Source organism: Pagrus pagrus, assembly GCF_965226575.1.
Source record: "Pagrus pagrus genome assembly, chromosome: 10".
Classification (NCBI taxonomy): Eukaryota; Metazoa; Chordata; class Actinopteri; order Spariformes; family Sparidae; genus Pagrus; species Pagrus pagrus.
In genome coordinates, this window is record NC_140194.1 from 25,230,461 (window position 1) to 25,255,065 (window position 24,605).

Sequence of the window (24,605 nt, forward strand, 5' to 3'; positions counted from 1 at the left end):
AACTGGAGAGTGTTCATAATCTCTAGAGACACTGCAATGGTCACATCATGTCTAATAAAAAACAAGAAAACGTTTAGAGGACATTTTTTTATTTATGTACAGAATATAGTTAAAGAGCAATCAGAGCCAGAGGCTCTGGCTGATGTTGAGAAGTTGTCGTCTGGTCATTTAATAGTTGACAGTCTTGGCTGGCTTTGTCTCATCCAGGTCAGCTTCCAGATAACGGAATCTGCGGTGGCGACGCAGAATCTCGATAGCTCTTTGTTCTACAGTGGAAGGAGTGATCCCAAGATCCTCCAGACCAGGAAGTCCTGGATACTTCAGGTCTGTTGCATGAAACTAGAAAATAAAAAAGTATAGAATTATAATATGCTTTCTGATGAGAGGCTCAACAGTTACAGGTACAGAGCAAGGTTCTTGTCAAATTTTGGTTTCTTACCCTTTCGACTTTGTCTGGGGTTGTCCAGGGCTCAAATGGGTTCATTGAGAAAATCTGAGCAGCAAGGCTGAAAAGAAAAAACCGAAGTTATCACATGACTGTACATTGCTATAGAACAACTGCACCCTTGTAAAGCTTTTGATAAGTGGTTCTGTAGGGGAATGTTTTGATGAGTTTCATTTGTTTGTACTGTATGCTAGGTTCAATCAGCACAAGTACACCATAAACGTGGGGTAACCTGTGAAACAAGATCTGTGTGACGCTCACACCTATCTGTGTTATGATAGCACACATGACCGAACACTTTCAGCCGCCTTGTTTTGCAACATATGTTCACTGTGGTTGATTGCTTGAGTCAGTTACATGACAGACAACTTGTCTTTATAAAGCACTTACTGATAGAGTGGACGGGGCAGAGGGTAGGGCACAAAAGGTCGGTGTGCCACGGCATAGATGTACTCTACCAGGTCATGAAGGAGGTAACGGTTGGGACTGGACAACAAGAGAAACAGGACAAAAACAAATATGAAGGAAAGTCTTCATCATGTAAATTTGTGCTCACTAGGAATACAAATCCGGTGCATGAACAAGGGACCAACACATCCTGACTCAATGTTTCCATACACACATACTCTTATAACCTAAAAGTTATTTTTTTCTTGAGCACATTAACACTGAGGATGATGCTACTGCTCGTGACATGCATTTTGTTTTCCCCTTAAATGTACTTCTCAAGCTGTTTTCATGCCTGAAGCAAAATTCTGTCAGTTGGTTTTGACCACTTACCCAACTAGTGCATATGTCTTTCCATTAGCATCAGGGTCTCTGACAGCATTGATGATGGCCTTGGCCACATCCACCACCTGAGGAGGAATAAAAATACAGGCTCAGCTTCAGATAGAATAAACACAGAATCAGCCCTAAGGAGCTGCTGAGTAATCTGTTTCTGCTGTCCCAGCATTGTAAACATTCACACAAAATGTTTGAATGTTCATCATATTTGAGGAATTGTTTTGAGGAGTTTGAATTTATAAAAAGTAAAAATATTAGAATGGCTGCATCCTTTCAGCAAACTTACATAAACAGGCTGCTTCACAGTCTTCTTTCCATTGGAGATGAGTGGAATAGCATTGCCAAACCAGCGCATGTCTGAAAAAAAGGATTAAAGCCTCACATGAACTTTATACAGGTTAGCTGGCTTACTGCTCATGCTTTATAATAACAGGGTGTGCATTTAGAAGGCAGGTGTTTCCAGGCGAACAATCAACTGTCTTACTTGCGAAATGGTTGAAGAATCTGTCCTCTCGCCCGTAAATCTCAGAGGGCTTCATGATGATGGCATCAGGAAACTCATCCCTCACTGCTGTCTCTCCTACAGCCTGTAAGGGAACATTATACACACATTAATACTAGCTGTTGAGGATACTGCATATACGTGATGTATTGCAGCTTGTTCTACATGGGATGTAGTAACTGACTACATCACAAACAAACTGTCAGGTCATTTTTTTACGATGCATTATGTTTCTCAGTCTCTCCCTCTTACAGATACTTCTTCTGCTATCAGCTGCTCACTATACTGGCATTCTCACAACTGGAAATTCTATGGACAATGGCCTGGCCTATTCAAATAGTGCGCCTGTTTAAGTGGAAGAGACTGCAGTGTTTTGGCTATCAGCTGCACCTGGTGAATGATGAGTTTTTGTCTCCCCCTAGTGGCAAGAGAATATTAATAATTAAATATATGAAGAAAATAATGAAACTGTTTAAGTTAAATTGAGTGTTTATGTGCTTTAAAGGAGATTTAAAAATATCGAGATATATATTGTATCATGGCATCGCCTAAAAATATTGTGATATTATTTATAGGCCTTTTTGCTGAGCCATTATTTATAAAGATGAACATTCTTGACTCTTTCAACATGTATATATTGTACAACAGAAACATAAATAGACTTCTAAGAGAGATGTGCACCATGTGGAGAAACAGCGGCCCTCTACCTTGTTCCTCAGGTATTTGGACGGGCTGCGGATGTCAGCGTTGAGGTGTGACATATGGACGAACTTTGTGATGCCGGCCTCTCTGGCTGCCTTAGCAATCTGCTGAGGGATGGACACGAAGACGTCCTCAAAGCTATAGTTGCTTTACACAGAAAGAGGGAAAATACTTGTGTGAATGTAAATGCTGACCTACTATTTCTATACCAGCATCTTCAAGCCATCTTAAATGAAAAAACTGTTCCAAATGATCAACATAATATAACATAAATCAGATGTCTTTCAGTCTATACCTTGTCTCCCACTCTCTGCCCACTAGGTTGATGACAACATTAGAGTGCTCCAAAGCCTGTTTAATGGAGTCTTTGTTCCTGGCATCCCACTCCTGCAGCAGAAAAGATGCTTATCAATTAAGGCTCTAAACGTATAAATACATGCAGATTAAGGATTCCACCATGCAGCAGTGTTGCGACATTTATGCAAGATCCTTGTGCGTCTGGATGCATCTTACCATGAAAATGATCTGTCCAAGGTCACCCATGGGCCTGAGGTACATGACATCGTACTGATCACAGCGGTGAGGGACTACAATCTGAGAGCCTATCCGACCTGCACATCATCAGATTATAGTCACAAACAGGGATTGGTTTAGGGTACCTTGGAAATTCATGGCAGTAATACATTAAAAATATTTATTATATTTGTAACATATACTAGTCACCCTGGACAACCTGCTCTTGAATATCATTGTGTGCGTCTACCACTAAATAACCATGAATTACTGAATGCAAATCAAAGCTAATGATAACACTATACGTCAGCCTCACAGCTTCACTGCCCCTTGTTTTGCCATAATAATTTTGCGGCAATGGATTCTATACATCATCAACACATACATCACATTACTGTCGATCTCAACAATCAAACAACTTTAGAGTAAGACCTCCTAAATGGGATTACACGTTGACAGCATCTCAGACAGCATTACGATATAAAATTGTACTCAAATCGTGATGAGATCTCATGTGGGATATTGGGACAGAGCGTGAGGTGTTCATAAGCAGCAGCTCATAAAGCAGGGGTCTCAAACTTATGCTATCGTTTTCAAACTCACCCAGCCTATTGACCACATATCGACCCAGAAAGCCGGTGGCACCAAACACTGTCGCCGCTATTCCACTGGAGGAGGAGCGTCCTCCTTTCCCTTTGGGGATGACAGCATGGTGCAGCTTCCTCTGCTGGACTGTGGTAACAGCAGCGGCTGCCAACACAGCAGGAGAGCAGCTACCTATTGAGAAGAGAGGGACACCCCGTCAAGAGTTAAGATACACTCAGTTGATATTTTTTTTAGGCACATGTTGCCAAAATTGATTATGTAATAAATCCCTCGATCATGAAGGTTACCATGCTCTTTTCTGTTTCCTTCTTCTGTTTTTTTTTGTCTCATTGTGGTTTGTGGTGTTCTTGAATTGAATGGCATGATACTTACAGGTGTTACTAATGCTAACTGCAATTTAACCTTATTGACATAAATGGCGTGGACAGACATTTGAAACACCTCTCAATATAATACAAAACAATTCAACATCACAAACCAAAAAAGAAAACATAGTTGAATCAACAGCCATTTAAACGTGTAGATAATTCACACAGACCATATGACACTGATCATTGCAGTGCAGTGATATTGTGTGTCACTATTTCTTTGTATTTCCTGCTTTGATTACATTGTGCTTCACTCCATCTCTAGTCTACACACACATACATACTGTATGCACTGACCAGATGAAAGTCAGCAACACAAGAGCAAGAAGACCACGTTAAGGGTTGGATGCTTTCCTACGAATGATACAATTCCTAACAGGAACCTTGGACTGTGGACTGTTGTACAATCAAGAAAATAAGTTGATATGATCCGTATACCGTTAGCAGGCAGGAACTAACGCTAGCTTAGTGTCACTGTACAGACACTAACTATTGACAGCGTCTTTATTTACAATGCTCATTATGCTCAAATAGTCGGCATCTCAATCTTTGTTAAATTTCCAGAATAACAACCTATGATGTCATTGATGAACGTATTTTTTGTGGAAACAGCTAAAGTTTTGAGCCACTATGACAGACGTCGCGTTTAAGTCGGCCACTGGAAGTGATAATGTCTTAAGTTCAGTCTAACCTATCGCATTCATCTCATCCTTCCTCATTAACGCCAACCAAGTAGTGATAGAGTTGGTTACATGATCAGGTAGGTTAACTCATGATGTTAGAATTATTCACAGGTCTAAATATGAGCCTCTAACGTTAGCTAGCAAAAGCCCTTGCAAGCAGGTTGCTACCTAGCTGAGCCTGTTAGCAAGGTCACTCGAACCGACAGTGTGGTCTAACTATGAGCCTGTGTTAATATAGCATGTGTGTAAATATGTGAATTCTAAAAATTGTCTTCTACCATATCTATGTCATTATCAAATGCCCACTGTTTTGACAGTACTCACTTGAAATCCTCGGAAGGACACTCGCAGGACGGCTAACCAGCGCCAGGGTCGCCATCTTTCCGACTACGGCATATCGTGAGGGCCAAAATACGTGTGTACGACACGCCAGATCGCGATAGTGTTGGACTGAGCTGTAGCGCCGTAAATATGCTCATGGAATAAACATGTGGTCAAGTCTTTTTTGAAATGAAAGCACATGTTTAGTCATAAATAACACTTTAAAATGAAAATGTCTCAGATTGTGGAAGACCCGAGAAGCCATGTTTAAACTGAATTATGACAGATTATCACAGATTTTTCCCTTTTTTTTATGGTGCAGGCATATGTAGCTTTACTTATCTGATCTTTTTTTCCCATGACTTTTTTTTTTTTTTTTTGTAATTTGACATTTGTTTGCACGTTTTCACTGCTTTCTGACAGTGTTTGGACCACTGAGGGCACCAGCATATAAATACATAAGCATTTAATTCATTTCCTGGTCATTTTGGAGGGGGTTGAGCAGTTCTGTGTTGTTAATAAACAACATCTTTTCAAACAACTCGTGGTTTGCCTCTTTGTCTGTTTTGTAGACTACTTAACTGCATTTAATAGCCTCTCCAAATCATGCCTTACTCACGTCTCAGTGACTGGTATTAATGGCTTTATGTAGTCCCCCTTTATGACAGGGACAGGCCATTAGAGATCAGATGGTCCTAAGCCAAGAATAGGCCATGAAATGGAGTGTGTCACCAGTATGTTTATTATAATGAATTCATTATTTGATCACTCTTAAAAATATATTTTAAATTGACAAAATATGTTTGTCGTTACAATGCACTGAATAACTCATAGTAGAGAGGGTCCAAGCCACTCCTGCCTCCACCTCTTCCTGCACTCAACAGAAGGTGGCAGCACATGTACTGTATGCAACAGCAGGAACACTACTGACATACTGTATCTTTGTTAAATATAGCACAGTGAAAATAGCAAATGTCAAACTAAATATATAGTGAGATGAAATATGATACATATCAATGATTGAATACAAAAAGTTCAATGTCATCACATTAATAAAATTATTTACAATTTAAATTGAACTGTTATATCAGTTACTTACTTGGCAAATGGCTGTGAAAATGTACTGACTAATTAGCAGACTCATGTATGGCACATTTATTCTGATTTAAGACCATAGAACTTTAGAAGTGACAACTTTATACTGCAGAAAATTATAATATATTGTTGCATACTTAGTCCGCGGTCTGATTCAGATTTGAATACTGAGGCCTTGGTTTCATTTCATGTTGAATCACAAACATAAACACAATGACGATTAAAAAAAGCTATAGAAATATCAAAGCACATACTCTTTGAAACAACTTTTTATTTCATCATAAAAGACATAAAAATTATTTCTCTTGACTTTTCACATTTCAGCTACAATCCATCCTCTCTGGATCTCTGCTTGCTTAGCTAATAGATAGTGAGGGCACAAGTCTATCGTCAATTTCAATTAGATCTCTGTTCTCAAGTTAAAACGTTTTAACCAATTGTACAAAGTACATGTACATGATAATGAAACAATTGTTTTGTTATGTTGTGTAATATTAGATCTAACTGTCAGATAAAAGGGATCCTGGCGGGGTGTTCTGAACCCTCGTCTGTGTGACATCCAACGGTTTCTAATCCAGGTGTACACACACACAATAGTAAAGTGCAAGATTTCTAATACTGCAAGGCACAAACTATCAATAATAGGATTGTCTTTTTGTTTCTAATATAAAAAATATTATGAATAACACAGACATACAAAATGTTTTCATACAGAAACAACACAACAAGTAAAACCTTGTCTAAACCCTCAAATATCCGAAATATTTTCTTAAAATATGTTCTGTATTACACAGACATAGGAAATTACAGCAGTAATATACAATACATTCTATTACAAATACATCTTTTATGATTGTTGAATTAAATTGTTTAACAAATATGAAACATAGGTTCAAACATATTCCATAATAAATAAATGAAATAACTAATGACCAATATTTCATCACCTGCATTCTACAATTAAAAAGTACAGTAAGTAGTAACAATTATTCCTTTAACATGATTTTAAAAAAACATTTTTTGGCTCAGCCTTTATTGCACACAATTATTAACTTTTACCATTATGAAAGTAATGCTAAAATGTTGAAAAGAAAAAATAACAAAATGCAAAAACAACAATTTGATCATTTTTATACCCATGCACTTTTTTTTAAGTCAGCTACTATGTTTTTTAACATGGAAACTGAAAGTATAGTGTGTAAAGTCTAACCTGTTTATCGAAGACTTCAATGCACAGCAAAGATTGGGTTCAATAAATAATACAGGAGACAGAGACAGCAGGAAGTTGTGGCTCTGCAATGAACTAGGTTTTAAACCATTTGATTTTAGTTTAACTGGTTTATGACCACTGTCGTACAAACTCTAAGTTCCATAGAAAAAAAAAAAATACACTTGACTATATTTAAAACAATAAAAAGGAAATGTCCCTCCTTGCTGAAGATCAGTGTGTCCGCTCTGTACATCAATATTTTGTTTCTTTAGCTGCTTTCCAACCTGAAATTCCAGTCCTTCCTCTGCCTCTTACTTCTCTAACATGTTGTTCTGCGACGTCATATAGACACAAACACAACATGGCAGTGTTTGTAGCAAATGAGAGTGTGAATAACATTTACATTTTCTGTGTGTGCAGGACAAAACAAATGCAACCTTCTCTCAACCGTCCATTTACTTCTACTTAACAATTCAAATCACTCTCAGATGGGATGTGGGACACTGAGTGTGAACGCTCCCAGTTCCTGCTTGTCATGAACGCCGCACAATTCCCTTTGTTAGATGATCGGGGGCAAACACTGAGACGGTTCCTGGCTATCCATCCTCTCTGTGCCCACTTCCACTTGAGGCTTTATGATGATGTGAACAGGCCTCTCTCCACCTCCTTCTTGCTGCTTGGTATCGGCAGAGAACTTGCCCTCATTCTCACACACTTCCTCCTCTGCTGAGGCCCCAATGGGCCGCAGACGCTCGGCGGGGGCCATCTTTGTCCCTGTTTCTGAGCTGTCTCTCTTCAGCTTGTCAGTAGTGCTGCTCTCTGAGTTGACCTTCTCTGCTGCAACATGGTGAAAAGGATATTAAATGTCAGCATAAGGTGAATAAAAAACAACTTTAATGGTATGTCTGCAGCTAGCATCAGCTACTAGTTGTCTTTGTATGAAGTAAGTAGTATTTACGTGCTTTTAGCTTGCTTGTGGAAACTGAGCTCACCTCTATTGTCTGTGCTGGTTGAACTGTCGGAGGTCTTCTTCACTGTTGGCCTGGTTCTTGGCCGAACTTTGTTGAAATTCCCCTCCAGGATCCACGCATGCTGTAACCCCTCATCAGGAGTCATACGCTTGGTCGGATCCCAACTGAAAACACACACACACAGAAAAATAATTTAAGTCTGCAAGTACACATTGTTATTTGATCTTTAATAAAACACTACTGACGCCAAACTTAAGTCAAATCAATTTTTTTAAATCCATTTAGAACGTGGCAGAGATGTTTACAGATGTTTAGAGTGAACATACGTGAGGCAGCGTTTGATGAAGTCTAAGAACAAAGCATCATTAGTTTTCAACGCAGCAGACAGCTCCTTGGAGTTGGGTCTCCTCTTCTTCCCCTTGCTGTTAGTGATGTTCCTGGGGTTTCCTTTTGAGTCTGCACACATTTATCAAACACAGTGTTAGAGTGCTATTACAGTCTCTACAGTCTACATTGCTGAACAATAAGAAATAGACACCAAACAGGAAGATAAATACTCACCAAAGAACAACCTCCTCCTCGATGCAGACTGAACAAAATCATTTGGAGGCATTCCAAGAACCTGCAAGTTAAAATGTCAGGACATCTTAACACATTGAAGCAACTCACAAACAACTCTATACAGTATATTATACATTTAAATTTGTGAAACTTGCAAAATAAATGCCATTAATGTGTGCACATCATGATTTTCATGTCATACCTCCATGATGCAAGCTATCTGCTCCACCTCGCTCTCTCCTGGGAACAGAGGATAGCCTGTGTAGAGCTCAGCAAGGATGCAACCCAGACTCCACATGTCGATGGCCATGCTGTAGGGGTGACCCAGGATGACCTCTGGAGAGCGGTAGAAGCGACTCTGGATGTAGGTGTACACTAATGGAAAAGAAAAAAGAGGAAGTGAGGAAGATCTTAAGATAGGGAGATAAGATATAAGTTTGCTGGGCCAGGCCTGGCCATTCCTTTGGATATCAGTGTTGAAGGAAGTAATCAGTTTCTTTAAAAAAAAAAGTAAAAGTGAAATACCACATTGGAAAAATACTTTGTTACAAGTGTATGTCCTGCATTGAAAATGTTAGTTTAGTGAAAGTGTTTAAATTAAATGTTCTAAATGCATAAAAACAATGTTTTTTATTTTTTATTGTTTTTAGTTGATACCATTTATGCTATATTAAATTTACAATAAAAGAGCACAAAATTATATGGAAGCCCTAAAGGGCCATGCATTCATACATTTTATTTCCTCTGTTTTCCCGTGATAACGAGTTAATGTCATTTGTTTTCTCGAGATCTCGAGTTATTATCTCTACATAACAACTGCAGTTTTCCCGAGATTACGGGATAATTTTTTCGAGACAACGAAACTTTGTTTTCCCGAGATAATGATATAATTAATTGGAGATCTCAACATAATGACTGTGATATGATAGGCCTGAGATTATGGAGACGCCCGGGACCTCGTAGCTGGTCAGCTATGTAGTTAACGACATCAGGCTCACTTAGATTGCGCCGCTGATATAGCTGAAGCCTTGCTAACCTCTTTTTAGATTACGCACATTAATGTGTATATTATGTGTAATAGCATAATGCTATTTCAGCCTGTGTCAGGCCTTGATTGAAAAGATATGTGACACAGTGATCGATATGCTCCTGCTCCTCTGACATTGCTACACCGAATGATGCTTCCTGCAATGATTTAATATACTACACTATCGTTTTGTTTTCTCAAGATCTCTAATTAATTATATCGTTATCTCGGGAAAACAGCAGTTGTTATTTCGAGATAATAACTCGAGATCTCGAGAAAACAAATGAAATTAACTCGTTATCACGGGAAAAAGGAGGAAATAAAATGTATGAATGCATTGCCCTTTAGGGCTTCCGTAAAGTGAGACACCTTCAAATGAATTGTGTTGTTTGACCAACAAATGGGTCAAACCTCAAAATGATTTAGTCAACTGTAATTTAACACAAGGAAAAGTAGCAAATTGTTAAAAAACTGAAACCAGTTTGTCACGGAAAATTGTTTAAATGATTAATCCATTATTGACACAATCGCTGATTTGTTTTTGATAATTGTCAAATCAACTAGTAGTTTAATTTTATGTTTCGATTAAGCTCAATGTTAACTGTCGGCTTGTTTGTTTTATTTATATTTTCACACATTGTCAAGTACAATATTTCCTTCTGAGATTTAGAAGGGTAGAAGCAGAAATGTCTTGAAATGGAAATACTCAAGTGAAGTACAGATACCTCACATTTGTACTTGAGTACAGTACTTGAGTAAATGTACTTCGTTATATTCCACCACTGCCCAATATTGTAAAAAAAAAAGAGTATTTTAACATTTTCTCTGCTCTTACCTCTTTGTTGTTCGTAACAGCTTGATCCAAAGTCAACCACCTTGATGTTCCCTGGTCCTCTCTGAGACAGAAGGATGTTCTCCTGTTCAGAGGAAGAAGCAAGAACATTCAAACACGCTGCAACACTACTTTGCTCCACAAGATGGCGCAAAATCCACATGGTTGTTCTGGTGAATCTTTAGCCGTATAAACAGCACAGTGATTCAGTGCAAAGGTGTGGTCCACATCAAGTTTTGTTGTCAATACTATATTTTAAATGTGTTTCATGTTCTGTATCCCAAAAATAAGTTCAGGTATGACAGAAGCCATAAAGTCATACCGGTTTGAGGTCACAGTGGATAATCTTCTCCCTGTGCAGCATCTGCAGGCACCTGAGTAGAGCATGGGTGAAACGACGGATGAGAGCCAGACTGAAGCCCTGGAAGTTGTTTTTTTTGATGAGCTCGTACAAGTTCACCCTGAAGAAAGACACAAATGTGATGTGTGGTTAGTTTATAATGTTGTTAAAACATTAAAAAAAAAAAAACATTTCTCTCACTGCATTTTAGATTTTTCTTTTCCTATCCATGCACTTTGTTCAAACAGGCATATGGAATACACACAATCTGATACGATGTGTTGGCATTGTTCCTGTAACATCGTAATTAATGTCATTGAAACTGACCAATCTAGACTAACAGAGTATTTTTTATTGCCTAAACCTGACCAAACAGTGACAGAAAACTGAGAAGAAACTTAAATTAATACGAGAAGTTAGTGTGAAAACTATAAGTGACCAGGATAACAATATGTTCCAAACAGGATAGGCACCCCGCTCTCCCGTGTGGGCATCCTGCACCTGGGGCAGGATTACATGGGTAGATTATACTCGGAAGACTGTTTTTTTCCAACCATATTATTATCATTATGATGATTTATTTTGTTGGCTATATATTTTAGATTATCTACTTATATTTTGGTATTAATTCGCAATTGATTAGTCTTGTATATCTGGGAAAAGTATAGCCCTTTGTTATATAATTGATTTATATGCATTTTACATTTCATGTGTCTTTACGTCTTCAGATTTAGATATTTCAATTGAAAACTTGTATTTATATAGATATACATATATATCCCTTTTCTTGACTTTTGATGAGTTGAAACCACTGAAATACTTTTTCCTGCACACTGATGCTGACGTTGTACTTAATATTAATATATTATGTTTCATGTATTAATATACATATATGGTTATTCTATTTGTTTTGAGTATTTGACAGCTGGCCAATTCTTACATACTGCACCTTTAATTATTTAATGTACAGGCAGTTGATGCCACATCAGATTCGCCTATTGCCTATTGCTTCTAGGAACAACACCAACACGTGCACACCTTGAGAATACATAGCAGAGTGAGCTCAATACGGATTCACTAATAATAAGATGCACCACATTAACAACTTCCTCATGTTCCTCAAATAAACACTCTGAAAAAAGAAGGCTGCTAAGTTTAATGTCACTCTACACTTTACATTACTCGTAATAAACCATCTGCTGACTGCCAGGCTTGCACTTGGAAATAATCTATGATTGTGCTCGCATTCAGAAAAAGACAGAGTGAATCCTCCTGCTATTTCCTGCCAGTTGTGATAAGCATAAACTTCTTTAGACTGTGCAACTGGAGCCTTCACACCATGAAGCAAGAGGGGGTAAGAGATAGGGCCCTAATCAAGGCCTTAACTAAAGGATTCGGTGACAGTAATGTTAGACAAGGTGGCAGCCCAAGACGTCCTCTAAAGGTCATTGAGCCAGAGTGATACACAAAACTATATCCCCTCAAATAGATATCAGTGGCAATACAGATGGCGAAAGGTACACAGGTGATCACTTAACTCCTGATTGACTGCAGTCAAGTTGCATTAGAAGTAATGAATAGAGACAAGTGAGAAGTGCCTTTGATAAGACAGTACAGTGATCTCACCCTCCTGTTGTACCTGAGGAAAGGTGGCGCACCTTGAATACCTTTGATTAACAGATGAATTATTCAGTCATGTCTTTATAGTCCACTTCTGAACATGAAGGTCTGCCTGCTTGAGCGCAGAGTACAGTGTGAGCATACTAACCCGAGGAGCTCAAAGGAGATGCAGAGGTGATTGCGGAAGTAGAAGTACTCCTTCATGTGGATGACGTTGTGGAGGTTGTCCTTGTCTTTCCTCTTTATCACGTCCAGGATCTTCAGCTCCACCAGAGCTTGGTGATGAAACCTGCAGATTAGAATGCTCATTTGATTTTGACGGTATTTATTTCTGAATGTTCAGATTTAGCAGACCCGAAATAAATAAATGTACGTATCAAGTTCTGAGTGTCAAATTCTAACAAATGGTGATAAAAACTAGAATACTGTTGTCTGTTGCAGTTTTCTCCCCGCACATCAATCCCTAAAATCCCTTGACATTTCTTAATGTCAGGGGTACACAGTCCTCTTCCAGGAGAGATAAGATCGGTGAACACTGGCACTGCTGTGGCCATTTGCACCCATTTTGTTTTCTGCATTATTGAAGTAGCGGTAAGACCCGATGTCTCCTGCATCTAGCCTACAGGACTCGAGCAGTTGCTGCCACTGTGATCTACAGTGAGGAAGGACAGGTAAGATAACACCCTGAGGTGCCGACTTGTATCATGCTAAATCAGGATCTAAACCATTTGGCAGACTCCTAACATGTAAAATAATCCTGGTGTGGACATGTGGGAAAACCTCACAACGGTGTATCAGATCTCTCGTGAATGCCAAAAGTTGACTTCTTGAATGTGACAAATAACTCAATCTATACAGCAGGGTTGACCAAAACTTTCCAATCGGAGGGTCAAAACTGAAACTGGACCATGGGCCAAAAGCAAGAACGTATTATATTGTTTTGTTAAGATGCAAAAATAAGAAAAAAAATCTGGCGATTTTCAAAGTCTGATCTTAATAGTTTTCTCTTTGTGTTTTTGACTTAAGAACAAGTGAATACATGTTTTACTGGGAACCTTTTTGTCAAGGTTCCTTAAAAAACTGTATTCAGTTGACTCGCAGGGCTTCTGTAGTACTAGGATTGCATGTTCCCGTCACTGACTGACTTCATGCACAAAGTGTCACTCTACATTGTAAATTTTAAAAGCTTACTTTATAAAAGTGAGGATATTACCTCAGAAAGGTCTGATTACCTCAGAATTACCAAGTAGACTATTAAGTTTAACTTGCATGAGTTATAAAGTTTAAACAACTTAAAATTATTAGTCTACTTTATATGGTAATTTTAAGGTAATTGGTTTCCTCTATTTGTTTAAGTAAAGTCGCTTTTAGCTCATACAACTTGAAGTTAATAGTCTACTTTACTTGGTAGCTGAGGTAATTGGTTTTGTTGAATTTTGTAATAAATACGCTAAATTTGAGCTGATTTGGTGTCAGTGCAATATATAAGCGTAAGAAGTTTAGGTTTACATGTACCTTTTCTTATTGCGTATCATCTTAATGGCCACAAGTTCATTGGTCTTGTGGTCCAGACATTTGAGGACCTGCCCAAAGGAGCCTTTCCCAATCACTTCAAGCACTTCAAACCTGTAGCCAATGTGGTCATGCAGCACCTGGAAAAGCAAGAGGAAGAGTACATGAATATTTGAGCAGACTTCACTATTATGTACTGCTTTTAACAAAAAAAAAAAATAGCAAAATGAACTACATGAATAAATCAAAACACTGAAACTGACTGAAGTACAGGAATAACCTGCTGTGTGTGGAGCAACTACGGCACTGACTTTCCTGTGGCTTTAAGCCTGTGACAGTTAGATGAGTCTCAACAGAGATATAAGAGTCAAGACAATGCTCAGTCACTCAGCCTTAAACAGCTCTTTCATTACATATGGTGTAATACACGACCCCCTGTGGATCACCTGGTTTATACAAGACAGTTAAGCCTGGCGTCAGAGGGTTTGATGAGCTCAGTTCAGTTTATTGTAAACAGAATTCAACAATGAAGTCAATCCAGCAGAGCGATGCGTGCAGCTGCAGGATTAAGGTCACATCAAGGCATCTGGTCGTGTGTGTGTGTGTGTGTGTGTGTGTGAAATGAGAACTAACATTGTGTCCTGACATTATTTCAGTTTCATGTCTCTGCACGATTTTACACACGTGAGGTTTGGTTGGATCTCCTTGTACAGCGGTACAATGGAACCTTGATACACTTCTCTGAGGCCATATTGCATTAACTGCCTCTTTAGTTGTGTTCTCTACTAACGCCTAAAACTATCAGCAGCTGCAACCTTCAGAACGTCATTCGTTCCTTTAATTGGTGAAGGTGCTTTTAAAGTATTTGCACCTTCATCTTGGTGTGAATTACAGAGACACCTTAAACTTGATTATTTGTATGGAAGATGATAAAAAATGGGATTAAGGACCACTTGATCACTGAATGCATATGTCCTGTTAACACTGGTAAATTAATTGTCTTGATGTAATTTGCTGCTTGTTTTTAAGTTGCTGCTTGTTCCTTTGTGTGAAACTGTTTTATGCTGCTGTCTCGGCCAGGACTCCCTTGTAAAAGAGATTTTGAATCTCAGGGGGAATATTCTCGGTTAAATATAAAGGTTAAATAAAAATAAGTAAATGAATAAAATTGGCTCTTTAAAAGGGCTGACATTAAATCTGAATAATGATGGAGCCTTTTACGGAACAATAACAAACAAAACAAATACATATTACATATATTTTATATAGTTTGAATGACAAACATTCTTTAAAATTGCTTGAGATACAACAATGCCTTTAAATTAGTCACAATTTAAAAACTCTTTGTGGTGCATTCAAACGTCTCTGGCAGGCGCTAACATCTAAGACTTTTTCAGTGCAAGATGCTCACACATATCTTTCTCAAGCTGTTTGTTTAATGTTTGTAGGTCAGGCCACAAAGCTGTTTGTTGGCAATGGCAGCTGACAAAAGTTCAAAAGCTCTTGAGACAACAAAGAATTTTCTAAACAGTCTCTGCTTGTAACTGCTATCACTAAGCATTACAATGACATAACTACATTGTGATAGACCAGCCATGATTTGATTTCATACATTAATGTCGAAACCAACTGGCTGCAAAATGGTCAGCGGTAATGTCAAACAACATAATGAGGATTTAATGGAGTATTTTCAAGTTTTTTAACAATAATAATTTATTCAATAACATGAATCCAACATATTTTAAGCAAAAATAAATACCTGGGCTACCTGGTGCAAACATGTAAGCAAGCTACCCTAACGTGACACTAAATCACTGTGCAGCATAATAGTAAACTAGTACATGCAGACACTTAATGTCTGCTATGTTGTGCTGTATGACAAAGCACCTTGGATAAAAACGAGTGCCTAACAATGTGTAATTGAAACGTATTAGCCAGTTAAATCATTGCAAGCTGTATTTAGGTGCAACATCATTTTATAAATATTTTAAAATATATTTTATATATATTAAATATTTTAAATATACAGTACAGTATTTAGTAGGTGGTCCCTGCTAACGTTAAAAACCCCTGCTAACACATTACCCTGATGTAGCTTCCATGCTCGTCGTCATATCCGTTGTTCTGCGGTGTGCCTTGGGAACCCTCAATCTTCTGAGAGCCCACACCCATGAACCAGATCTCTGCGTAGTCCATGATCTCCTCCTGCTCAAACTCTGTCAGTCGCTCCTGGAAGTTCTTCAGTGCCTCTGCAACAGGAAGTAAGAGGAGGAGGAGAAGGGGATGATTCACTTTTATACTGATTACTCTGCCAAGAGCAGAGGATTGCGAAGAATCGACTTTAATGCCAATGTGCTATTTTTATTGCATCAGGAGAGTTTGTTTCTTAGTTACATATTTGTGTTGGAACGCCCTAAAGAAGTGAAATAACATCTCTGTGCCTTTCTTATTCTTTGTATTATATTCTTAATCATAGTATCATACCTATGGGGGACATGGGTAACCTCTGTCCCTCATATGACTTCTCTTTCTCCAGCTTGTTGCTCAAGATCTTGCTGTTACGGGAGACTGACACTTTATCCATTGCTGCACCAAAGCGCATGGCGAACTGTTGTGTGGGCTTCGGCCTCTCATCCTGCACAATAAGCACACACAGAGAAAGTATGTTGTTATGAGGAGCACATAAAGGTCAAATAATACATTATGCTGTCACAGTGAGCCTTAACCCTGAAACAACACTACTGATTCTCAGGAGAAAAAAGTATGCTTACATCTACATCCTCCAATCGGAAAAATCATGACACACAAAACTAGCTGCTACTGTTGTATATTACATGCTGCTAGTGTGTGAGAGACTCACCGGGTGTGTCTGATAGTTGTTTTGGCCCGCTTTGTTGGCGATTTGGGGCAGGATGTTTTCCGACTGCTGGTGTTGATTTTTGGCATTGCTGACCACCACCTGGACCACTGGTGGCTCAAGCTGAGGCAAGGTCCCCACACTGGGAGCAAACTTCTGAAAATCAGAGGGATTTAAAAAATTAGGAACACAACTACATTAAGAGAAAACCAAAAAAACAGCTAGCTCCAATGTGTTATATATGTTGTACATGTAAAAGGTCTTGAAAATTAAAAAGTGCACGGGACCTCCTCTTTCCCACAGAGAACACTGCTCCTGAAGTGCCTAAAATGCCTCGTCAGTAGTCCCGCCTTAATTCCCTGACTTTGTGACATCACACTATGCCACAATGTCACACATTTACATACTCTATGCCTATATTCACATTAGAAGTGAAGCTAACAACATGACAGAGCTGAGATGGTGAGTGGTGCTGGCTCAGGCGTGTGTGAGCTGACCAATCAGAGCAGACTTGGTATTCAGGAGAGGGACCTTCAAAGCGTTTCAGATGGAGGGGGAGCACAGTGCTGCTACACTGGACAGTATGAGGAAAGTAACGTGGTTTATGAGCATCAAACCTATTCTAGTAGTATCCCAAAATAAAACTATGAACCTGAAAATGAGCATAATATGTTTCCTTTAAGATCTTTGTCTGTGTTTATGATTCAACAGCAGCAGATCCAGCTGTGAACAGACAACAAAAGCAGCCAGAGAGAGCGGGTCAGCAAGTGCTAAGTCTAAATGGTTTATCCTTTTTTACACTATAGCTACAAGCTTGTTACATTCCTTTTCATTTTTTCACGAGTATGTGTTTAGCTGCACCTCGTCAGATTTGGTTTGTGTTTTCAGCCCTTTCACATGCATTGGTCTGTGGTGGCTCAGGTGACCGGGACCCCCCCCCACCATGTAGCGGCTGGAATTACTGATCAGGGTGAGAGTGAAATGGGGACAAAGCCTGCGAGGCTGGGTCCTGACAGAGTCTGTTTGTGTCGGCTCTGTGGGGGGGATGAAGAGCAGCAACCTGCTTTTCTCTGACTGCCATCCCGCTTGCTCTGAGAGCACGATTACATGTGTCACAGCCTTGACGGGCTCAGCACTCGCTGGCAATGATGGGCAAAATGAGACCACTGTGCTGTGCCAAGTTCTCGGGGAAAAAATAAGAAGTGTGTCTGTGTCAAAAGGGATTTTGAGTGCATATCTAAGAGCTGTAATTCCACTCAAATTTCAGGTGGAACAATTCAAAACAGAGCTGCCCCTATATACTATCAAGCAGCCTTTAGCAATGTGCTGTATAAGCAACATAATAAAGTCTTTCATATTAATTATGAACAGCCTTCCAGGGAAGAAAAAGCTCTCCATCTATATAGTAGATAGTCCTAATTTTTCATTTCGCGTGTTAGAGCTGCTGCAGGATCTGCCAACTTGGGTATGACGCATAGAGATAGGGCTAAATATAGTTGCAAGCACCTGCCACAACAGGCAGAGGAAGTAAACACAGTTACGCTCATGTACATAACTGGGGGGCATGCTGCTTCGGGGAGATGCACTTATATCAGTTGAAATCTGCATTGCATGACACTACATAACCACATGTGCGCAGACAGATGTGTACAGTCGCATCCATGTTTTTCTAGGATCTCATTCGTAAAATGTCCGTGCAGGTGACCTAAATTGTGAAGTAAAAAAACAGTAGGAATGTTTCTCTCTCATGTTTTTGGGTGTTGATAGAATAATTCAATATTTTCTCAAACACAAGGAGAAAAGGTGCCGTTGTTGGTAAAACATGTTGGTATTGTGAGCTTCTTGCTGCGGGGACGTGCTGACCTGTGAGCAGGGCCGGTTTGTTCCAAGGCGGTTGCCTTCTGCAGGGAGCCTGTGAGGGTGAGGGAAGGCCTCCGGTCGTGACGTCTGTGGGAGGAATGAGAGCAATTCATAAAATACACTAAAAGATTAAGAAAAAGGAGCTTGCTATTACTGTGGGTAACCATACTTTTCATATGCAATGATTTTTCACACAGTACAAAGCGTAACAACATCATTTCCAAAGTCAGATGTAGGAATCCTTTTACACCATGAGAGATTAAAGCAGTCAAGTTAAATAATCATGAAACAGCTTCTTGTGCTCATGCCGCCTGGATTCTCCCGTCTCTTCACAAACACGCAGGCTGTGGGTAGCTGAGCGAGGTTGCAACCAGACTGGCAGAAATAATGCACTACGATCCTAAAATAGATCGCTTCTGTAGAAAAAAAACCCCCAGCAACAATGATCCAGTATCCTCAGTGTATGTGCTGGCTTGCGCAGGTGTGTGAACATGTGCACATACATGTGTCTGCTCACGTGTCTCCGAGCGTACACTGGAGAGTCACTGAATGTGTTGGAGGGGAACTATAAATATGTTTTTAAAAAGGCAACAGAGTTCCAGATATTAAAAAAAAGAGAACAACACACATTTGGGATGATTCAGTACACTTTGCTCTGACACCAAGCCAGCTTACACGTGCCTGATTAATCAGTGTTAAGCGTGCAGCTGTGTTGGTTGACACCATATGGGTGAAATAAAGCTAAGCCCCATATGGGGATACGTGCTAAACTCGCTCTGCCAGACGGCCAGTTGGGAGAGGAGGGAGGGAGGGGGTGAGGCAGGCTGGGTGTGGTGATGTCCACAGGTGCTGGATAGGAAACAGCTTACCGATCATAATCTTAACTTTGATTGAGAAGCAAAAGCAACTTCTGATCTGTGTCACGACGGTTTCGTTCAGAGGGAGGAGAAGCAGAACTGACTCGTCTCAACGAGCTCAGACGAGGATCGGACACTGAACCCATCCTGCAAGTGATCACCGGCGTTGAACTTAATATAGTCCTCGAATAGGACAAACGACATGTAGCCAGGGAAGGGTGCAGTACAATGATGTAGTCGTGTTACAATCTCAGGAGCGCTGTGAGTGACAGCAGGAGCCATGTAGGTCAATGTGGCAGGTTGGTGTCTAAAAAGCAGCACCTGTAAAGGCCTGCTGTAAGCCTGGCTAATGAGCACTGAGCCAGTGGAAACCCAGTGACATCATAACATGTGTCCGAGCGCCAGGGAAAAATGGTGACTGTGACCTTTTATTCCCCTCTGATAAATGAGCACCTCTATTTATGTGAAGTCACTGTAATCCCAAATCATGTTAAAGATATTTTGGTTAGTACATAAGGCAACATGTTTCTCTATTTCTAATCTTTGTTATTAAAACATAAAATAATGTAAATAATGCTTTCTTAAGAGCCAAAACAGTAGGTATTAAATACATGTAGGCTACACTGTAGATACATCAGTCAGTATATCCGCCCACAGGTTTACACATGAAATGACATAATACTTCAAACACAGAGTCAGATACAGTATAATTCCCATGTATGATACTGTAAATTGTCTTTTCTGCGTACAAATGCACAAATTAAACATACGTCAAAGTGGGCATTTCCTCTCATTGTGCAGATCAGTTTAAATAAAGATGCGTGAATAAATAAGGAAATAAATGGAAGCGAAGACAAGAGGTCAAAGTCAATGTCGTCTCTATCTGGGGGTCTCTGCTGGATCATCCCAGCAGGTGTGTGAGAGCAGCTTTGGCTCATTAAGGGTCACGCCTGCAGGGTCAGTTGGTCAGAGGGTCAGCAAAGCAATAAAAGCAGGAGTTAGTGAGGGTAAACATCAACAAACTGTAAAACACTGCTCACTCACGCCATAGGCTGTCAGGCACGCACTGTTCCATGTATAATCACACCGCCCCCTCGTTGTCATTGATGCATCAAATGTGGCCACAGGGAAGTGTGCATGTTAAGCAAGCTCACTCACTGATCAATCCATATGATCAAAATGAGCGTTAGTCCATAGGATAATTAGTTTTCTCACTTGTGTTACTAAAGACAGTAAAAACGACAAAGTTCTTATATGATCCAAAAACAGCAAGGGTTAAATTTATATCACTTTCCATGTAAGGCGTGAAGAATACACCAGAACGCATATAGACTTACAGAATCTGTCAGCACAACAAACACTCAAATAAGTAGGCTAAACAACGACTGAAATAGAAATGGATCAGATTTTTCATCATAACTTGGCATGCGGTCAGGAGAAAAGGGGGACGGACGGAAAAAAAGCATTCAAAGAGGGATAACTTGTGGAGGAGGAACATAAATAATTCCAAAGTGAGAATAATTTCACATTCTTGGCACTGATCAATAAAAATCAAAGAGAGAATGTCAAGTAAATTGTTATTATTTAGTTTATACTTGTAAAAGGATACCTGTGGCGGGTATAAAATGGAAATAACCTGGAGTGAAGCCCTGTATCTGGGCAAAAGACATTCTTATTCCATGGAAAAGCAAATATAGGAAGTCCACAATAGAGAGATATTAGGGTGATACTATAGGAGATAAAGTAAGTTAATAACAATATACAAACTTACATTACATGACCATGAAATCACAGTCACACTCTGAGTATAAATTGCCTTTTTTTAAAAAACACAAGAAACTGCTATTTTATCAATCAAGCAGCCACTTTACTAACAAATCACAGTTCCTCACCTTGTTATTTATTTCTGGCAACATGCTTTGTTATCAGTGTCAGTCGTTACAGCTGCTGGACAATCCAAACACGGAGGAGAGATTATAAAATCCAACACAGAGTCATTGTATCCAACTCTTCAATCCAGACTCAAAACCAAGACGCTCTCCAAGACACAACTTCGCGAGGAGGACTCAGTCAACACTGGCGAGTACAATCCTGCAGACTGATGAGATCCACGGAGCACAAACCTGCCGTACTCCCGGTTTTACGCGCACGAGGTAAATGCGCTGTCGTCAGAGAGGAGATTAGCGGGCGAGGCAAGCTGTTGAGGGTCTCTGCGCTAAGACACTGAAGGGGCCACCTGTTCAGGTTTCTGCCGCTGACAGCTGGGGCTGTCCCGATATAGATTTGTTTTTATCCGTTGCCTGCCTGTCCTCCACCTACACCACGCTGTGTGGCTGATGCGCTCTCCAACACCGACGCTGTGCAGAGGGTTCCCACCGACGCACGCACGTCGTGGCCGCACTCAATCTACAGTAGGCTGAGTGTTAGTCTGCTCGCTCCACAGCAGAGAGGGTCCCCGCTGTCAGAAACGTGTCATGGAGGCAAAATGGAAATCCTGTCTGTCTCACTTCAAATGAAAGATTCTGACAATCGTGTTTGTTTCCAGCGAAGCGTCTTTTATTGCAAGTGTTTCAACAAATACAATAAGCCAGCTGCTAGATAGTAAAAGAAAAACAATATAGGATGGATCGCTCAAGATTATATTGAAGATAGATTTTGAGTTGGGATGGATTTTAAATGAATGATAGTTATATCAGCAGATAAGCATATGTCTAGATGTTTTAAAAAAACAAAACAACAACTTTTAAATACCTCAAATGTGAAGAAAAGAACAGAGAGCCTTTCTTTAACAGAATTCCTCACAAGCGTTGCTGAGCTCTATTCAGTTATATTAAGTATGCTACTGTTTTGACCAGGAGCTTTACCTGTTCCATCATTGCCGGTGTCAGTACCAGAACAGAAGGGTCCTGCTCTTTGCGTGTTCACCAGCAGACCGGACCACCTCTTCATGGGGTTTAGTGTCCTGATTGGATAAAGTGGGCAGGGATACCAAAAAATATTTTGTTTTTTACTGCATGAGCAGGGGGAGGAGAGACATGACAGTTTTTAATGTAACTTAATGAAACAGTCTCAATCGTATCTTGGTGTACTGCAATATAGATTCTTTTTTATCTCCTGTGGTTTACCCTTTAACGGCTACACCCAGAAGGGAAGCACTGCTGTGCACAGGGTATCTTCCGTTTTTTAGAATACAGAGCTGAATAATACTTATTTCAATAAGAAGATAATGCTTACAGCAGCTTCAAATAAATGCACAAACAGACAGTGAGAGGACAGCTACTTTTGTCAACAGTAAATTCTCAGAGAACAAAAAAGGAAAGGTATGTGTTTTTTAAAACTTACACTTTTCGTATTTTATACAACCAAGGAATGCCCAATCATCTCAACCCAGACAGCAGAAAGTATCCTCAAACTTCAGTTTAACCATGTAAAACGAGTCTTGAGGCTTTTCCCAGACCACAGTGACAAGTGAAAGAACATCTTGTAACGAGAAACCAGACATTACAGCATTAACACCGTGTCACCATTTGTTTACCAATAGCTAATCCTCACTGCAGGGGAGAAAACGACTTTGCTCCATGTGGTGAGGAGGCCAGAACGAGTACAGGAGATGAATATGATTAGATGACAGCTGTTATGTAACAGCGATGGCCACTTCAGTAATCAGCCTTAGCCTTGGGACAGGATGATGGGATGAACTATCGAGGAAGCTGCTCCTGCCCTTCTTATTACGTCTTTATTATGCTCTCATAATCTATTCCCTTATTCCCTAATCTGTTGTTGCATTCAATACGATAACCATACAATAAAAACAGTAAATAATCATGAAGTTAAATCACTGGAGCTATATATCAAACATATGTCAGGTGCTGCTCACAAACATGCAAGGACTGACACACGATTTTAGTATTTATGCTGAGACCCAGAGTGTGTTTGGCCCCTGGTGGTGGAGTGGCCCTTCAGGGGAATTGGGGAAACAGAGAGAACAAGAGGGATAAGGGACACTCAGAAGTGGGAGGCTCCTTTAAATCCGGCCTGATTAATAAAGACAAGGTCTGCAGTAGCAGGCTTTCATCTTATACAACGGAGATTACAGCCGGAGCATGACGGACGGGGCTACTGTGCAACTGTGACACCATTTTAGACAAAATGACTTGCATCTTATTTCATCTCTACACTGCTGCATGAGAGAAAAATATGATACATCAAATTATTGCTGAACCAAAGAAATCTATTGTCAAACGTTTTGGGAAATGTGTTTACTCACTTTGTTGCCATCAGTAAGATAACGTTAAGGTTAATACCACTCTCATCATAGTCCACTCCCCACCCCCAACAATAACGTCATCATCCTCCATAAAGATATTTGACTGTAGACACTGTCAAACTCGATAGACATTGCCCACTTCCAATATTAATGAAACCTGCCTCACACCACCTATAAAACTCACTAATAAACATATTATATATTTTCTATTTAATCATGTACAATGTACAGACGCTGTCATTTCCTGTCTCACAACAATGAGTGCATTTAAATAGCATTTTCCTTGTCTTAAAGATAACATTAAAGCACTAGTTACAACCAAAGCCAGCATTCACCACCTATACACTTTCACACACTGTCGACAGAGTCAACCTGATCGAGACTAGATGACAAGACTAGGTAGACTCTTTTACCTTTGGACAAACTTAATCTAAGATAAGCCAACCAGATGCTAGTTATAGCTTCATAACAGATATGGGTGTAGTATAAATCTTCTCATCTGACTCTCATCAGGAAAACTTATAAGTGCATGTTCCAAACTGTCAAGCCATTCCTTTAATATTGATGCATGCAGAAAAAATGAAAAGCAGAAGTCATGCTCTAGCTCTGAAGTGATATTCAGAAACAGTACATTATCAAACTGCAAGCAAGTCAGCCACTGTGAACCTTG

The 24,605-nt window shown here is 39.7% G+C and overlaps 2 protein-coding genes across 4 annotated transcripts in view; both read right to left on the reverse strand.

Annotated features, from left to right (window-relative positions):
- Positions 1 to 68: 68 nt before the first annotated feature.
- On the reverse strand, positions 69 to 5,038 carry ndufa9a (NADH:ubiquinone oxidoreductase subunit A9a). The gene is made up of 11 exons (XM_084364906.1): positions 4,930 to 5,038; positions 3,552 to 3,725; positions 2,949 to 3,046; positions 2,731 to 2,822; positions 2,441 to 2,582; positions 1,716 to 1,818; positions 1,518 to 1,588; positions 1,226 to 1,302; positions 836 to 931; positions 440 to 506; positions 69 to 339 (listed from the first exon to the last, which is right to left on the reverse strand). The coding sequence occupies exons 1-11, from the start codon at positions 4,982 to 4,984 to the stop codon at positions 169 to 171; spliced, it is 1,146 nt and encodes a 381-aa protein (XP_084221032.1). The 5' UTR covers positions 4,985 to 5,038; the 3' UTR covers positions 69 to 168.
- Positions 5,039 to 6,272: 1,234 nt separating this feature from the next.
- dyrk4 (dual-specificity tyrosine-(Y)-phosphorylation regulated kinase 4) overlaps positions 6,273 to 24,605 on the reverse strand; it is a 32,398-nt gene continuing 14,065 nt past the window's right edge. For 2 of the 3 annotated variants that reach the window (XM_084365122.1, XM_084365121.1), the window contains exons 3-15: positions 18,815 to 18,898; positions 16,955 to 17,107; positions 16,579 to 16,729; positions 16,180 to 16,343; positions 14,098 to 14,234; positions 12,731 to 12,871; positions 10,945 to 11,083; positions 10,626 to 10,707; positions 8,966 to 9,138; positions 8,764 to 8,824; positions 8,529 to 8,658; positions 8,224 to 8,366; positions 6,273 to 8,068 (exon numbers count right to left, since the gene is read on the reverse strand). In XM_084365122.1, coding sequence (XP_084221248.1) covers positions 7,791 to 8,068; positions 8,224 to 8,366; positions 8,529 to 8,658; positions 8,764 to 8,824; positions 8,966 to 9,138; positions 10,626 to 10,707; positions 10,945 to 11,083; positions 12,731 to 12,871; positions 14,098 to 14,234; positions 16,180 to 16,343; positions 16,579 to 16,729; positions 16,955 to 17,107; positions 18,815 to 18,898 — 1,836 coding nt within the window. In that variant the 3' untranslated portion in view covers positions 6,273 to 7,790. Of the gene's footprint in view, positions 8,069 to 8,223; positions 8,367 to 8,528; positions 8,659 to 8,763; positions 8,825 to 8,965; positions 9,139 to 10,625; positions 10,708 to 10,944; positions 11,084 to 12,730; positions 12,872 to 14,097; positions 14,235 to 16,179; positions 16,344 to 16,578; positions 16,730 to 16,954; positions 17,108 to 18,814; positions 18,899 to 21,560; positions 22,043 to 24,605 lie in introns of those variants that run through there. The other variant, XM_084365123.1, reaches the window with a different exon arrangement.

Bases quoted from the DNA above. Each gene is read 5' to 3' on its own strand.
- ndufa9a (XM_084364906.1), bottom strand. From the start codon at position 4,984: ATGGCGACCCTGGCGCTGGTTAGCCGTCCTGCGAGTGTCCTTCCGAGG. The intron at 2,823-2,948 runs GTAAGATGCATC...TTTCTGCTGCAG, and splicing joins TTGGACAGATCATTTTCATG to GAGTGGGATGCCAGGAACAA. The intron at 507-835 runs GTAAGTGCTTTA...TTTTCTTTTCAG, and splicing joins CTGCCCCGTCCACTCTATCA to CCTTGCTGCTCAGATTTTCT.